General features: G+C 38.1%; 1 protein-coding gene across 1 annotated transcript in view; it reads right to left on the reverse strand.

The window, feature by feature from the left end:
- The window catches only part of Clic4 (chloride intracellular channel 4), a 65,492-nt gene that overhangs the window by 5,584 nt on the left and 41,017 nt on the right, over positions 1-18,891 (reverse strand). Inside the window, exons 3-4 of the mRNA XM_046468815.2 lie at positions 11,999-12,124; positions 6,165-6,271 (exon numbers count right to left, since the gene is read on the reverse strand). Of these exons, the coding sequence (XP_046324771.1) occupies positions 6,165-6,271; positions 11,999-12,124 (233 nt within the window). The remainder of the gene's footprint in view (positions 1-6,164; positions 6,272-11,998; positions 12,125-18,891) is intronic.

Below are 18,891 nucleotides of genomic sequence, written 5' to 3' on the forward strand. Positions count from 1 at the left end.
TTGATAAGTATGCCATGTACATTTGGAAAACAAAAGAATATTCCTAAGTTGTTGGATAACACACTAACACACACTCAAAGAGTTAAATTTGTTTATGTGCTGTTCAGTTCTTTCAATTTCTCACTGACTTTTTCTTTTGGGCAATTCTAATAGTTACAAAGGGGGTGAGTTAAAATGTCTATGATTGTGAGTTCCCTTTTAGCTTCGTCAATTTGCTTTATATGTAAATTTCAAAATGTATATGTTAGTTATTTATTAATGTACAGAGGTATTTTATCTTCCTGGTAAATTTAAGACAGTTTGAAACATGCTTCATTACTTATAATGCTTCTTTCCTTAAATTCTACTCTGTCAAAAACAAACAACAACAACACCAAAAAAACAATCAACTACTTTGTCCAATATTGGTGTAAATTTGCATTTTATTTTGGTTAGCATTCATACTATTTCATATTCAATTTTCCTGGATCAATATTCTGTATGCTTCACAAATAAATATATTCATTTTTGTTTATCCCATAAATTTTCTATTTGGAATATTTAAACCATTTATACTTAAAGTAATCATTAAAAAATCTGGTTTAAATATGTCAACACATTTTTACTGTTGTTTTTTTTTTCTTTTCTTCTTCTTTTTTTAACGTGCTTGCTAGAGATTAAACCCTGGCCTTAAACATGCTAGGTAGATATCCTACCAACTAAGCTAAATCCCAGCCTACATTCTGTTTCCTATATGCCACCTGTTCTGGTTTGTTTTTTTGTTTGTTTGTTTTGTTTTGTTTTTCTTTTGCCTTTTTTAGGATTAAGATTTTTCACATTATTGCCCCATTTCCCCCTCTATTAGGTAATTATACATTTCTTTACCAGCCACTGTTTCTTTGACTTATTAAAATTTAATCATAACTATTAGGACTTTCAGGCAAGAACCTTAGGACAATTAACCCCACTACCTGACTTCCTGATCTGTAGGCAACATTGTCAGTTTTTAAAACTACACATGCATTTTAATTTCTAGAAGGCATTACTATTTTGTATGGACAGTACTCATTTATATTTACACTATTTCTTGTTTTTCCTTTTTTCCTACGTGTTTGAACCTGAAATTATTTTCTCTCTATGGGAAATCTACTTTTAGTATCTTTTTAGTGTGGCTCTGCCAAGGTGAATGAATATCCAGCTTTTGCTTACTTAAAATGTCTATTTTGCCTTCACTTTTTAAAATCCATAAATAAAAAACTAATGTCTTAATCATTGCATTCTTACAGTATTTTCAGCTAAAAACCTTGAACTTTTAAATACTAAAGGAGCTGATTCTCATTGCCTAGGAAGGGTAGATACTAAACTATTTTATAGATGAAGAAATAAAGGAGTAGCGATTTCATATTATTTTTAGCATCAAAGAAAAGAGATTCCAAATTTTGGAATCTGACTTGGTAAGACTTGGAATTATCAACTGAGTGCTGAGTTCCAGAGATTCACAGACAAGGCAGTAAGAGAAAGCCGCCTGGTTCAGCAAACACGGGACTCTGAGGCTACACATTTTGAAGATAGATACAATATTTGGATGTATTTGCTTCCACTTATTTGCAGAAAGTAAGGAAAGTTATGGATCTTGAATAAAAAGGAAACTCACCATAACTCACCATTCACAGAATTTTGATTTGCCTTCTTTTAGCTGTCTTTTATATAACTTTTAAAGTTATATAAATAAGGGTTGGAGAAAAAGCTCAGGGGAACAGCACTTGCCTAACATACATGATCTAGATTTGATCTCCAGCACCACCATTAAATAAAGTCAGATAAGTGAAGATATTTGTACTTGACTGTTATATATTTCCAGGAAAATGGGAATAAGGTGCGTGCTGCATATTGCTATAAACACAAAACCACCCTCTTAAAATGTAAAAGAAAAATTGATAGGTAATTGATAGGTGCTTAGGTAAATACCAAATTGTAACGTATTATCTCAAGTGATGTGACAAGTTCACAGGTCTACACATTTTATTAATAAAAGGTAATAGCCATGATCAATTAGCTTATTTAATAGAGAAAATAGATAAGCAGCAGAGGGCACTGGAACCCAGAAAAAATAAAGGTGAAGAACTAGGAGAGCTCAACTGGAACTGGAGAAGTAACTGGGATTCTAGCCATTTAAAAATAAGAGATCAAAATGCAAAGCAATGGATCTAACCTATTATGAATTGCATGCAAGCTAATGATAACACACACATCTAGCTGAAATGTGAAGTTCATAAATTAACAGAAGAATGCAGGTGAGAAATAGCTAGGTTCAGTAAGGAATCCAGGGCATGATGGAGAATTTTTCACAGTTGTTGTTCTTAAAAGGAAGAAAGAAAGAGGAGACAGGGTAGGCTCCCAAGACTTTCAAGAGCCAAATGGAAACAGATGAATTAGTCTGATACAATTTTATGTATCCACATAATATATGGCCAACAAAACAAACAAAAGCAACCACCAATAGGTACCAACACCATCATTGGATGAGCAGAAAAGTTTTAGAGACTATCACAAAAGAGTATGTAGTTCAGATAAAGAAAATGTCAAGATTAACCACTAGAAGGCAGTAGCAGGCCACCAGAAAGTAGCTCCTTATCTTTTGAAATTAATAGGTTGCTACCACCTTTCTTTTCCTTTTTCTTCTTTAGCTTGCACATGAGAGAAAACATAACCTTTGACTTTCTGAGTTTGGCTTATTTCAATAAACATAATGTCCATTTTCCTGCAAATGACAGAATTTCATTCTTCTTTATGGCTGAATAGAACTGCACTGTGTGTATATACCACATTTTCTTTACCCATTCCTCTACCGATGGACACGTAGGCTGATTCCATAGTTTGGCTATTGTGAACTGGGCCGTCATAAGCATGGGTGTGCATGTGTCACTGCAGTATGATGACGTTAATTCAGGAGTGCTATAGCTGGGTCATACGGTGGTTCCATTCCTCCTCTTTTGAGGATTCTCTATGCTGACTTCCACAGCGGCTGTACTAATTTACAATCCCACATCAGTGTCAAAGTGCTCCCTTTCCTTCCTTCTCGTCAGCATTTGTTACTGTTTGAGGTCTTGATGGCTGCCATTCTAACTGGAGTGAGATGAAATCTCAGTGTAGTTTTTGATAAACTACTGCTAGTTTTAATAGAGGGAACTCTTGCACAATTTTTAAAGGCTAGGTTATGCACTGACAGGAAACAGAGGAATAATGGGTATTTACTGATGATTAAATATAGAATAATGAATGGCCATCCTTACTCCCACTTCACCATAGAGGAAGAGAGAGAGGGAGGGAGGGAAGGAGGAAGGGAGGGAGGGAGAAAGCAGCAGGCAGACAAGGGTGGGAGTGGTCTTGGGGGCAGTAGAAAGTAAGGGAAGGCGTGGATCTTGAAATAAAAAGGAAACTCATAAGAATCTCCAGATTCCTTGTCTCCATTTAAAAACAGGAATTTGGACACCATGAAATACACCTCAGAACACATAATGGCAGATTTCAACAATGATAAATTCATTTCTCTCTTAAGAATAGTATAACTACCCACAAACTAGTTCTATTTGGGAGCTTAGTAAATTACCTAAATTAATGCAATCACAGGACTGAAAAGAACTTGGGAGATTTGAGACAGGACATACCTAATCCATTCCTATAAAAGAAATTACCATTCATTTCTCTTTTAATGCTTAAAAGGTCACACAAACTTTTACTACCAATCAACTTGGGTCTGTCACCAAAAGAATTACATACTTTGTCTATCATCTAGCTAGCTAGCTAGCTAACAGCTTCCCTTTATCCTATTCTTTAAATCTTATTTGTTTACTCTGTACCCCAATCTCAGCACTGGCCCCTGCTCTGCAAAGCTGGGGCATCCAGGAATCTAATCCCTTACTTAGAAGTAGGTTCTCAAAGGTCTTAAAATTGTCCAAACATATTGGATTTTATAAAATATTTAATAAGATGATAAAACTAATCAAAAACTTGTCTACTCGTGATTTTTCATGTAAAAATGACAAACCCATCTTTGCATGGATTACCGGTATTTGGGGGAATAGAGAGATGTATGGGGTATATGTATGGGGGAACAGAGAGATGGATCACGAATTTCCTAGGCTTATTAAAGGCATTTGATTGCACTAAACAGAAAAGAGGCATTCAACAACATACATAAGGACACCCACTGAGCTCCAGAGTGACTTAGAATACTGTTTTTTAAAGTCTTATGGTAGTGACAAGTCCCTGTAGGGAGGAGTTGCTTGGCAACAGGAGTTCTCATTTACCAATAGGTGATTTAATACAAAGCCTCGGCAGTTCTGAATGGTGTGATCCACTGCTGTTTATCCTTACTGATTACAGCACTCTGAAGGCAGCTGAGTGTAGGTGGCTACTTGAGGCAGTACAAATTGATAGGAAAAAATAGAATACAGAGTTATACTTAAGTGAGTCACTTTTTCTTCCCTAACCTTATCCCTCAAAGAAAAAGCAAACTCATTTTAATCCCCTTTCTCCCAAGTGTCAGAAGAAATTCAGCCACCCTCCAGCCCTCAAAAGCCACACCCAGAAATAAAAACATCATAAACTTTAAGAGCTCAAAGAACTGTTCAGCAAGAGGATCTGGGTATAAAAGGACAGTCTGATGAAAAAACCCTGGACAGCAGGAAGACACCGCAGGCAGGAGGAGGGGTTCCCACACACATGTGCTTAGTCAGTTAAAAACAAAGAGCCAATTACTAAAGAAAATTGCTCCCAAGCCAAGGCAGCCACTGGAACACGTTATAAATAGACACAATCCAGGCCTAGGCACTAAAATCCCCCCTTTTTCCCTTTACTGGAGAAAAACATTTCATACAGGGAGTATTATTCCAGAAACCAAGAGAAGAAAACAATTGAAATTCAATACTAAATTATAAAAATGCTATAATATTAAAACTTAATTTTAAAATATAGACCGAAAAGTTTGGAACTGCCTATTAAAATAACATAAGGAAATTAGCAGTGTTTCAATCTTTAAAAAGATGTTTTGTTCTGTCACCAGCACGGATGTGTCCCCCACTTGGTACTCCGCCATATACACCCAGAACCCCACCTTCGCTACCAAACTAAACTATGATGAAGTAAAGCATCTTTAGAAGCTAGTTTTTCCGGTTATCACTACAACTTTTAAGTAAACACTAGCATTCCCTCTATACGGTTTTCTACAGAGAGAACGATGCTTCACATTGCAAAGACAGGAAAATGAGAAATTACCAAATGGTATATGTCAGACAATGCTCGTTAGAAGGGGCCTCTTTCAAAGATACTTCCTTTCACTATATGTAAGTTTGGTAAATGAAACAATAGAAGTATCTTTTAATAAAAATTTAAAAACTGCCTCTGTACTACCTAAATAATTCTCACTACGAAAATATCACTTGAAACAAAACTTCTAGTTTTATGTTGCAGAGAAATCTGGAAGGCTGTTGAATCTAATTATGCTCTAAAAGCAACTCTTTTATTTATTTGTTTGTTTATTTTTAAAGCAATTCTTGAAAACTATTTTTTAGGGGTAATAAGCATTAAAAAAAAATCATCCAGGCTGATTTTAGGCTACTGGTACCCAAAAATAAAAGATTTAGCAATAGTTTAAGTAAAGCTAAATCAATTCATTTCAGGGATGGGTATACAGCTTAATTGGCAGAGTGCTTGCCTTGCATGCACAAGACCCTGGGTTTAATCCGCAGCACCACAAATATAAATATAAGGATAAATAAATATATATCATAAATATACAATAAATATATATTATAAATATATATATATATATCCATTTCAAACCATCACAACCACATAATCCATTATTTTCTATTCATCTTTATTCTTTACATATTCCCCTTCACAAAAACCTCTCAAAAGAATATAAGAACAATTTCATTCAATATGTATCTTGTCATATATCTATTCTGCGCAGGGTGTTGGGGCATTAGGTAAAAAACACAGAAAAACAGCAACTTAAGGACTATTCCAGTTTATCATCAAATCTCTGGTCAACTCTAAAAGATACTCTTAATGCTTATGGGAATTCCAAGTGTTCATTTATAATCACTGTCACAACACTAGCTTTTGTTTATTTATTTATTTGCTGTGATGATTCAATTTTGTTTTGTTTTGTTTTTTACCTTCATTAGCCTCTGGCCTTGAATTCTTGATATACGCAGAGAATTTGGCAAAGATGTCCATTCCAGCAGTATTTGATTCTGGGTGTTTTGGTGAAAGCTTTAAGTACCTAAATAGAAAAGGTGACAGTATGTTACAGAGCCTTCAAAGATGCATTAGCATAAGTTCTGTCTATCAACAAAGAACTGTGCTAGCCCTCCTATAACAGTTATTACTATAAGAAAATCCATCATTTGCTATGATATTTTTAAAATGTTTTTTCCTTAGGAAACAAAGCTCTGCACTGTGTTTTTGTTCACATATTAATATTCCTGGCAAACAAAGGCCAACCACATGCCACCTCTATTTGATAAATTAGAACACTATGGAGACAGTAGACTTGTTACGTGATTCCTGCCAAGCCAAGAGGCATCAGAGAATGAGACCTCTGGACAGCACTGTCCAAGAGAACTTTCTGTGATGATGGAGATATTCCACATTTTCACGGTCCAGTGTGGATGTCATCAGTGCCAGTGACTGTCTGAATACAAATTTAAATGAATCACAATAAAATGAAATTAAAAATTCACTTCCTCAGTTGCACTAGTCACATTTCAAGCACTCAGTAGTTACGAGATAGCACAGCTCAGGCGCCTTCTCATACATCTTTAGTAGTCCATGCACTGAACCAGGCCTGCACAGGTACCAGAGATGCTGACAGCAGGAAGAGAACCCAGGCTGATCTGGCGCTCTGATCACCTACGGCAGGTAGGCCGTCCACTGCACACCCTCACCCATACTTACTCAAACCTCCATGTTACATATTCCTACTACATTTATAAGGGCATCAGTGAGCAGCAAAAAAAAATAAATGTTGGAAATGATACTGAGCGCTCTGGGGCACTGTTATAAAGTTTTCAACTCTGAGAACAGACATGACAGCAGCCTTTTGAAACGTGTGTATTTTACATATTTAGATTGCAAACCCACATACTCAGTGCACATTTCTCAAATTGGAAAACACATATGAAAAGGCCCAACCGGACATGTTCCCTTCAGGGCCAGCACACTCCAGAGTCAGGGCTGGAGGAATGCAACCTCCACCCCATTTCAGGGACCATGAATCAGCCAGAAGCCCTGTAAAACGCCACCGGAAAATGGACCAAAAAGCAGAAAAACTCTGGGGAAAAAATATTTTACACTGAACTAGCTATTTCAATCATTCGTACACTGGAAGATGCTGTCCCGCCATCAAAGACACAGGCGAGGCAGTCTAAGAAACTGAGCTCAGTTGCAAGCTGTGTTTCAGTGCAGGTTTTAAATCACATTTCTTCTGTTCACAATTTTGAATTTAGGAAGAGCTGTATCTTCTAAAAATTGTGCACAATACTATACACTGGTAAGGGAAATAAACAATTCCTGTTGAACACCTCTATGCTCCAGTTAACCTCCTTCTCAATAGATCTACACAGTCTCTAAGTAGCTCTCAATTTTTAACCTTAAATATTTCCCTTATAGACACAATGACGTAGTTTCTCAATGAACAGAGTAAAGGATTTTCACCTGAATTTATGCATGTGTATGAATTTTTCCCCCTAACTATAAGATCTCCTCCTACTGTGATAAAGTATTAAATGTGTACTATTAGTTTAATGAATAAAATAGTATAGCTACACGAGATCATTCACCTCAAATCATAGTTAGCCTAAAAGAAAATTACATTCCTCAAGTTTACATATTTGGTCCCAAAAAACACTGGACAAGTTAAAAGTAACCACTAACAAAAACTCAAATTTCCTATCTTCAGGATCAGTGGGGATTTTTTTGTTTGCTTCTATTAGATTAGATTCTAACAGATAAATGAAATTCTAAACTAGTGGGTCCAAAATCATTTGCCAATTTTTCTTGTACCTTCACAAAACACTAGATTTTAATTCCTCCATTATTAGTTTTAGCAAAAAGCTTAGTCAAGCAATGATTTTCAATTATTTCGAGCATTCATTTTAAAATTTTACAAAAAGGAAGCAAATAATTCATGAACTATGTTTCAACAACAGAACAGATATGAGCACCCAGGGCATCAGACTGAGTCTCAAACCAGCCCTTCAACTCATGGTGGACTAGCTAAGAATATTATAACCTTTTAGGGGAAAGAAAAAAAAAATCAATATTTTCTCCATTCTTGTAGTAATATAAGAAAAAAACTGGTTATATACTGCCTATTGAATTATCCTTGTAAATTCTTTCCTTGTGTTTCTCATTTTTTAAAATTGGCTTAATGACGTAGTTTCTCACTGAACAAAAAGAGTAAGAGCTTAATCTTGGGCTGGGATATAGCTCAGCTGGTAGAGTGCTTGCCTTGCATGTAGAAGGCCCTGGGTTTGATAGCCAGCACAAAAAAAAAAAAAAAATTAGCTTGACTTTTATAGAATTCTCCTCCAAATTTATCCTATTATCCTTCTATCTTTTTATAAGTACTTTGGTCAAGTATAGTTGAGTTAAAAACCTAAGTTTCAAAAGCAGAGTAGTTCAAGCAAGAGGGACTAAAAAAATACAGAACCACTTTCGCAAGAGCAGGAAGGGAGTGCACTGTGGAACCTGTAGTCTCACACACCCGACGAAAGCTCTTTGAGTCAAGCTTTCCATCAGTCCCTAAATTTCAAACACTCCAGAGGAGACACTGCCCGGTGCCTGTATTTCGCTGTGACTAAACCAGGAAGCGTTCACATGGAAACGCTGTGCTCGGCATCACCAGCGCCAAAGCCGTGTCATTAGAAATGCTGGGCCCCAGCCCCTCCGCGCCCCCACCCCGCACCCCGGGCTGCACCACTCTCCTGCCTCTTCTCATCCTATCCAGAAAAGGCCGCTCACAGCAAAGCACCTGGAGAGAAAGGGCGCTCCTGGTGCAAGCCACAGAGGAGCGCAGGCGGCGCCCAGCAGCGCGTCTTCCACCGCTCCTGCACCCACAGCTGGGTCCCGTGGACGGCGACAGAGTCCACTTGGAGAAGGCATTCGCCACCCCAGCATGCTGCCGTAGAGACAGCCAAAGTCACATCTCACCGTAGCTCACCGGCAGCTCACCGGCAGCAGGGCGTTCATGACTTGCTGCCAAACATGGTGGGTCTCACTAGAGCAGCCTGGTAATGACCCGCCTGGGTTTCTAGCCTACCCTTCCTCTAAACTTCAAGTTGGACTTCAATCTTGTACTCGTGAAGCACGATTCTGATCAAAGACTCACATTTTGCCTCTTTTATAAAAGCTAAACCCAATGAAATGAGAGGACAAAGCAGAGAACAGAGGAGACACGTTTTTAATACCATTATCAACCTGGCTTTAAAGGTGGCCCAGCTCTGACACCACTAACTGGGAGAGGCTGGACAAAGTATTTGAATTATTCATTTTTCAGTTTCTTTTTCAAGTCTATGTGGGAATTGAGATCACCCATAAAATAATCTTCAAAGCACAATACTTGGTACACATTAGCACATGCATATTAGTATCACCAGAAGCATTAGCAGCATTAAAAGTAATTTCTTCTATATAAAGTAAAACTTTATAACTTTACTCAGAAACTCTCTTCAGAATATAAACTACAACACATAAACAAGAAAAATATCCTAGAGAGAGTATGGCACCTTAAGAATACTCGAAACAGAAAGATTTCCATGCATTTAAACTGAAAGAAAAGACCATTTCTGTTTATAATATCTCTTCAAATCTGCCCCCACCCCCGACATGGGGCTGACATTTCCATACAAAACAAAGCAAAATGAAAATGTTTGTTTCCATGGTCCAATTCAAAGCTCTGATGTCTTACAGAACAATGGATACCAAGAAACCATAATATGTTGATACCAGTGCTACCATTTCTCTTGATGTCAATGTCCTCTGGGAGAAGTAAGAAGTAAGAATGATAAACATTCTTGATTTTTGGTGGGTGAAGAAGACTAGAAAGGAATATGGGAAAATGTCCATTTGACTAAATGATGTATATATTATCAACACAATGATTTTAAAAACTTAAACTTGGAGGAATTTAAACAATAAGTATTTCATATAGTGCCTTAAAACAAAATATAGTTTTCTTCATAGAGAATGAGTATGTCATTCAAACAGCTTCTCTACTTATATTTAATGTCCACACAATGATCCACAGGTATGAGAGGAAGATCACTTTCAATCAAAGTCTGAGGACAAGTTGGCAAACATGGTACTTTTCAAGAATAAAAAGGGATCTAATCTACTATGTTCCATGTTGCAACAGGCTTTCAAAAGTTCCTAATGTGGGGCCGGGGATGTGGCTCAAGTGGTAGCGTGCTCGCCTGGCATGCATGAGGCACTGGATTCGATTCTCAGCACCACATTAAAAAAAAAAAAAAAAAAAGATATTGTGTCCACCTAAAACTAAAAAGAAAATATTAAAAAAAAAAAAAAAGTTCCTAATGTTTCCCAATTTATGTGTATAAAGCTTTCCTTCACATTTTACAAAGATCTCAGTTTTGATGTACCGGTATTCTAACCACAGCACGGCCTGGAGGAGAAATTAAGACAGTTTTATTAACATTGGTCTGGAACACTTTATTGGAGGATCAAGGCAGTTAGAAAGTCTGGGGAAAAGAGATAAAAGAAGCCTGAAGCTCTTAGAAAGAAGGCAGGCAGGCGGGGGACAGGCTTTTGGAATTATATAAAAAGGATTAAGAGAACACAATCTGAGGGTTGGCAAGGGATTGCCAAGCAGGGCCACTCTGCTCCCAGGGGACAGGGAGCTGGCTGCCGAGGAGGCTCGTTACTCCACTAGGGCAGCCTTCCTTCTCCACCAAGCCTCACCGCCAGCTCCCACCAGCCTCTAGTTCCCCAAAAGAAACACTGTTTCCTCAAAATGAGTCTTATACCCTAAAATGCCTGCCACTCTTCATTCATCTGCTAGCTGTCATTTTTTTCCATATAAATCAGGCTTAGTGCGGGCACTGCCCCTTTTCCAAAGCCTTTCTTGCTGCCACTCACCACCCTCACCCAACCCCTCCCACTCCTACTGAGGGCACCAGATGAAGGCAGGGACCGTGTCACACTTGCTAGTGTATCTAGACTGTTTTGTTGCCTGGTAACTGCAGAATGAATGAAGGAAGGAACAAATGAATGGATAGATAATAAGCAATTCATTTTAAAACCCTCTGACCTAATAATTCCCTTCCTGGGGAATTTATCTGGACATGGAGGGTAAAAGTCAAGTTACTAACAAGAAAAGCTTGGGTTAAAGGGAAAAAAAACCCATCAACTTTTGGGATAATGAAACTGGAAAAATCTCAAAGAAACTAATAATGTTTTGAACCTATGCCAAAATTACAGAAGGATCCAAAACTGCACATCTGCAATTGAGTTAACCTAGTACATGTACAACCTGGAAATCTGGAGTACCTCAAAGAAATAAGTAAAAATGAATTCCAACAGTGTGAAAAATCACTTCCCCTAGCTATAGGTTCCGAAAGTGACCTTTAAAAGTGAGTGAGAGCAAATTCAACAGCACCCTGCACCAAGCACCTGCTCAGACCTTCTGCCTAGGGTCAGCGGAACCCAAAGCCCACAAGAGTCTTTTCTGATATGTTTCAAACCCGCTTTCTCCATGTTACCGAGAGCTTAGACCCAATCCCTTCTTTCTCAGTATGGCTTACTGGCCTAGCAAGAAGTCATTTCTGACATCTATGTAGCATTAATTATAAGTAACTTAGAAAAGACACCAGCCATTTCCAAATCAATGCTATGAGAATTTAAGTAAGCAGGTAAAGGATCTCTGAGGACAAATCACACAAAGCTACAAAGAGGTAGAAATGTCTCCATGTACATTTTATTTGATACTCACTTGGGAGGACACAAGACTTCTTCAAGAAATTCCTCAATCTTATTTACATCCGTTTTGACTTCACTGTTGAAAGTTATAAATGGTGGGTGTGTCCCAGGAGCCAAGTTCTGCAGGTCTGCAGGCTTCCTGTTAGGCAAAATAGTAGTCAAAATGAGATTTTTTTTTTTTCACTCTAGTAAAGCAAAAATACTTTAGCCCATAACCCCAGCAATTCAGGAAGCTGAGGCAGGAGGATTACAAACTGGAAGCCAGCCTCAGCAAGTTAGCAAGGCCCCAAGCAAGTTGGCAAGACCCCAAGCAATTTAGCAAGACCTTCCCTCAAAATAAAAAATTTAAAAGGGTAGGGATGTGGCTCAGTGGGAAGGTGCCCCTGGTTTCAATCCCCAGTACCAAAAAAAAAAAAAAAAAAAAGCAACAATACTTTAAATTCTTAAAGAGTAGTTCTAAATTTTCAAAGTATATTAGAATGAATAAGAGACAGCATTTAAAGTCTAAGAGCTGCAAAAGTACGCCAATAGAAAGCAGATCTCCACAAAGCACATATTCTATGGTAAGACCATTAAGTGTCTTCCATTATTCCAAATTTAACTAAGGTGCTTATGAGAGATGGTGGTAGAATGAGGGGCAGAAAGACTTGGGAAAGTCAGTCTCCGATTTTTGACTCTGGTAGCAACTGTGCCTAAGACAGAAACTACGTAGGCCTTTTTTGAGGGGAGCAGGAAAAAAATACAGGGGAGCAGCTGATCCTGCAGCCATTTTCAACTCTTGGCGCTACCTCTCCTCGTTTTTTATAGAAGTTCAGACTTAACAAGGAAAAAGATCACCAGATTATATAATAAATTATCAAAATTACTTCAGTAACCAGACATGGTGGCGCACGTCTGTAATACTAGCAGTTCCAGAGGCTGAGGCAGGAGGACCATGAGTTCAAAGCCAGCTTCAGAAACTTAGCAAGGCCCTAAGCAACTCAGCAAGACCCTGTCTCTAATTAAAATATAAAAAGGGCTGGGGATGTGGCACTGTAGTTGAGCACCCCTGGGTTCAATCCTGGTACCAAAAAGTAAAAATAAAATTACTTCAATACACAAGAGATAGCAAAATCAATGGTAAAAGGCAGTAGATAAACACTATAGTGAAAAAGAAAATCTATAAGGAGTTTTGTCCACATTTATTTTTATTTTTTTTATATTTATTTTTTAGTTGTAGTTGGACACAACTATTATTTGTTTTTATATGGTGCTGAGGATCAAACCCAGGGCCTCGCGCTTGCTAGGCGAGCGCGCTACCACTGAGCCACAACGCTAGCCCATACATTTATTTTTTTAGAGTCATTAAAAGATCAAATTAGAATGGGTTGAAAGAAATTAATAGGAGAAAAGTGAACACATGGAAATATGTCAAATATCACAATTATCCAAGCAATTAAAAACTAAACAATGAAGCTATTTTCCTCTTATTAAATAGGAAAAACTGAAAATATCATAAAACACTAATAAAGATGACAAAACTTTATACTCAACACTACCACTAATAGCAAAGAATATCGTTACTAAATAGCTAAAAAGTAGAATGTCTCACTCAGGCCCCTCCCATGAATAGTAGAATAAATCAGATGACCAGATATGGTGTGTTTCTTGATAAAACATGAAGTATAAAGCACTATGAAATATTCTTACCAAAAAAAAAAAAAAATCTGAATCTAATCAAGCCTTGGAGGCATGTGTTTCTCAAAGTATGAACCAGGCAACCCCTTGCCCAGGGTAGTCCATGAGGTCAAAACCATCCTCTTGATACCAGGGCATCCATCATCTGCCTGATCACTCTCATTTTTTTGTGTATGCAAAGTTTCCAAATTTATTTTGGTTACTTGGTGTGTAAAATGACGAGGTAATTAATCCTGAAACAGATACAAGAAGTCTACTCTTCAATTAAAGCAGACTATTTAAAACAAATAATGAGGGACATAACCAAATACAATGAGTGACATGTGTTTAGACAGTGATTTGAACAGAACTGCCACAGATAAAAAAGATACTTTGGCAATAACCAGGAAAATCGGATTATAAACTAGGAACCAGGCATAACAATGGCATTGTGGTTAGGTAAGAAAATGTCCCTGTTGTTTGGAGACCTCATTCAGGTTAGCACGGATGAAATGACATAATGTCTAGGATTTGCTTTAAAACATTGTAGCCAAGAAAATGTAGTAAAATCTAAGCATTTCAGAAAATGTAGTAAGATTTGGTAACTATATTGGGGTTATGGAGAAGTTTATTCTATTCTTGTATATGTTTGAAAACTTCCAAAATTAAAAAAAGTAAACTTTAAACTTAAAAAAATACATAACAATATATCACTTCAAAGAACTTCCCCTTCTCAGCCCATACACCGGAGGAGCTGGCTTTCCTGCCTTCTTCCTTCCTTCCTGAACACAAATGCACAGAATCTGAATAAAATAAAAGATATCTTTAAGTGGATCATGAAAATGGAATACTTGGTTGTTAAAAAAGAATTTTCAAAACAGAGGGCCTAGATCCATACTTAGCCCAGCTGTCCACGTCCCCTGGTCTCATTCGTTCCCATTCTCTCTTAAGCTCCATCTTTCAATCCAGGTTGGAGAGTGCCTCTTGGGTCTGTGACCACATTCCAAGCAAAGACACGATGACTTATTGAACTATTCGATTATAAGTATTCAACTTCAAATTATAACTGTTATGGTTTAGAACTAGAATGTTCCTCCAAGTCTCATGTGCTCAAAGGTGGGGCTTCTGGGAAGTGACTGGGTCCTGAGGGCTCTGAGCTCATCAATCCATGATGGCTGAATGGACTCCTGGAGGTGGGACCTATAGGTCACCAGGAGCATGCCCTGGAAGGACTTATCTTCTCTCTGGCACTGTCTCTGTCTCGCTCTGCTTCTTGAATGTCACAAGCTGAGCACCTTCCTCTGCCACACCCTTCCACCAAGACGCTCTGCCTCACTGAGGCCCAGAGCGATGGAGTCAGCCAACCATGTACTGAATACTCTGAAATCATGAACCAAAATAAATCTTTCCTCCTCTAAGTTGTTCATCAGGTATTTTGGTCTGACTACCAGAAGAACTAATTCTTTTATAACCTGCCCCTCATTGGCTTCTTTTGGTTGTTTCTTTTTACTCCCCATCCAGACATCTGCTCTTCATTGATCATGAAAGAATCCCATATGTTCAAGACCACAGTCATCTTTAGTCTAGACGTCACTCACTGACAGACTCATTTGTTCCCACTGATAATTTACTTCCTCTTCAATTCAAGAAGATCTTGTACATAATCAAAAGTCCTGAAACCCTAAAAGTTCAGGGTTCATATACTTCTTTTTCAAATCTTAATATTTTTCAAGTTAAAAAAGTTAAACAGGCTGGGTCTGGTGACACATGCCTATAATCCCAGTGACTCAGGAGGCTGAGGCTAAAGGATTGCAAGTTTAAGGCCAGCCTGGGCAACTTAGCAACACCCTATCTCAAAATAGAAAGTAAAAGACACTAGAGATGTAGCTCAGTGGTGAAGTACCCTAGGTTCTATTCCCAGTATTATTTTTTAATACTGGGAAAATGTTTTAGAAAGTTAAACAAAAAAAATAGCACAAAGGTAAGAAAAATCATCTCACCAAAGCAAGAAGGCTAAAAAAATAAAACTTGTATACAGTACACAAAAGAGGGGCTGGGGGTTAGCTCAGTGTAGTGGAAGAGCTTGCCTTTTATGCACAAGGCCTGGGTTCCATTCCCAGCACTGCAAAACACACACACACACACACACACACCAACACACATCTTCCAGGGAATGATGCTGGGTGAGTAAGAACATTCTTTCCTCTCTTCATGTACAAATTGTGATCACCTGAAAACAATTTTCTTATTCTAAAGTCATAAAACATAATCATCAACATTTTTACAATACATAGTAAATTATGTGCCTAAGTATAAAGTAATAATACAAGTTTGTCTTTTTTAAAAATTTTTTTGTAGTTAGAGATGGACAGCATACCTTTATTTAATTTGTTTATTTTTATGTGGTGCTGAGGATCGAACCCAGTGCCTCACACATGCTAGGCAAGAGCTCTGCCACTGAGCCACAACCCCAGCCCCACAAGTTTTTTTGTTTTTTTACTAATAATTTTTTCATGAATGGTGTACAGTTGGATAAAGGGGAAGAACACCATGCTTTAAAATAGCCCATGAAGGAACCAAAATAAATAACAACTATTACTTCTATAATTAATCGTGACAGCTTTTGAACTCTCCAAGCAAAAATATTTATTAGAGGACGGACTGAGGTGGCATGGCAGAGAAGAAAGAACCAAAGTTGGAATAAGATGGGCTGGATTAAAGTCCTAAACTCTGTCATTCACTCACTGCTTCCCTAAGGAAGCCCCAGCCTCTCTGGGTGTATAGACATTTGATTCATCATCAAATAATGCATGTGAACGTGAACTCAACAAAAGTACACAAACAGAAGTCATTGCTTCCTTCCACATCACATTAACAGGGCGTCACACAGACGATGGGATCAGCAGATTTAACTTGAATACAGCTAATATTTCATGGCTAGTTGTCCAGCATTGGCCAATTTATAATAATAAAACCTGATTTAGAGGACATATTCAACCAAGGAAATGAAACCAGGCACAGGACAACCAGTTTCCCAGTTGTGTTACTGATTAGTCCATCATATTTCTGAAAAGCTATAAAAACAAAGGTAATGAAACTCTTTCCAGGATTAAGTGTTGAGACAGATGCATGACAACCATGTCAGGTCCTTATTCCAAGCAAGATCTGAGAAGAAACTGGTTCCACTTAATGGATTAGTAGACCAAAACTGAAGGGCCAAGTCCTAGGCAGTGGGGTGACTCTCTCACAAGCTGCACCATCAACCAAACAGAATGAAGATCCTGACTTCTAGCCCTCAGCTGGTGCTCAGGGCCTCAGGCATTCCAGTTGACTCACAAGGGCTCATTTCACAGATGCTTCACAGAAACTTAACATTGCAGGAATTGCAGTTTGAGATATGTGGAAGTGAACTGATAAGTAACAGCTAAAAACAGGACATCTTCGGTTTATTTCATAAAAGGCCTTCCAACAAATACTCAGCAATTCATTCAAACTCATTCAAGTGCTTCCCTTGGGTGATAATCTAGAAAAAGCAAAGGGCCCGAAGCTCATGCCTTGAAATAAAGGCGTGGTTATTCTTTGGTGTTGTGTGTTGTGGGGTTTTCCCTACTACCCCATTTCTTTTTGCATAAAACAAATTATTTTGTTCTCTCTCATTTTATTTCTAGAGGAAGAAAGGAATGAAGAGAAACGAAAACAGGAAACCAAGAGAGGGAAATGAGGGAACAAAAAGGAGGACTCTACAGAAGCTAATACTCTCAGCAACTTAAGTGCCTCCAATTAGGATTTAATGCAGTGCACATGGACCAACTGGAGGCCTGGGCTGGTGGCTCAGTCCCAGCTGCTTGGTGGGAAGTGAGGTCTGCGTAGCTATATGACACTGGAGCTGGCTCGTGAGGATTAACCTGTCTGTAGCCAGCTGACCGGCCAAATGAAGAAATAAGTCTCAGTATGTAGAACTTATCTTTTAAGTTGCATTGCCTTTTCTTTTTGGTGGTGCTGGGGATTGAACCCAGGGCCTTGTGCATTCGAGGCAGGCATTCTACCAACTGAGCTATCTCCCCAGTCCCCCAAGTTGCACTCCCTTTTACAGGTGCCAATTTTCAAGGCACAAAATAAATTCACACACATCAAGAAAATATTGGGGGCTGGGGATGTGGCTCAAGCAGTAGCACACTCGCCTGGCATGCGTGCGGCCCGGGGTCAATCCTCAACACCACATACAAAGATGTTGTGTCCGCCGAAAACTAAAAAATAAATATTAAAAAATCTCTCTCTCTCTCTCTCTTAAAAAAAAAAAAAAAGAAAATATTGGGCACTACATTTAAATAAATAATTGATCCCTCCCCATAAAAGTGAAGACCACCGAATCCTTTGCTTCTGTACACATTATTCCTACTAATTATTCCTTACTAGATTTGATATGTTTTGGATTGACAATATTAAGGTCACTGAAGGAACTTAATGGAGTCACCAAAACACACACAGCAAGACACCTAGACTCCTAGTAATGAAACTTCTTTCTATGTGCCCCAGTTCAAGCAGTAAAAGGATTTTACAGATTTCTCTGAATGTAGTACACTACTAATGGTGATCTACTTCAGTATCTCTTTGTGGAATAATATTTAAAGAACAAAATAGCATACATTAAAAGATTCCAAATACAACTTTTATAATTCTTAAAGTGTTTTAATAATGCAATTTATAAACAGAATTTAGAAGAACTTCTGCTAATAATTTTTCTAATTCAGCTCTTAGCATCTCAACAGGATTTATGATCATTGAAATCATCTTGAAAAGAACATAAAAACTTGTGGCAGCAAAGCTCTCCCTGTCCCAATGTGTGTGGGAGAAACAGAAACACAAAGACAGACAGACACACACACACACACACACACACACACACACACACACACACACACAGAGCACACAGAGCATATACGGGATTAAGAATGCATCCAGAAAACTCAAGCTTCTCGAACTGTTCTGGGGAAGAGTGGAGTCTGCTTTCCCCAATGGCCAGCAGCAGGAGATGGATGACTCCTCTAACAGCCGGCCTGTTCTGTGCCACTTTGTCTCTTTGCATGTGGCACTAATGCTGCTTTTACTGAAGATCTACTGAACTCTTTTATCAACTTACTGCAGATTTTTTTTTTCAGGAGAGTGGAACTACGGAACATGATAATGAAAGTAAAACTATTTGTGGAATTTGGAAATCAGATTTTGTTCTGAGTTTATAACCGCTTTTAA

Source organism: Marmota monax, unplaced genomic scaffold (genome assembly GCF_021218885.2).
Source record: "Marmota monax isolate L192 unplaced genomic scaffold, Marmota_monax_Labrador192_F-V1.1 WCK01_AAM20220418_F8-fsc00008, whole genome shotgun sequence".
NCBI classification, from domain to species: Eukaryota; Metazoa; Chordata; class Mammalia; order Rodentia; family Sciuridae; genus Marmota; species Marmota monax.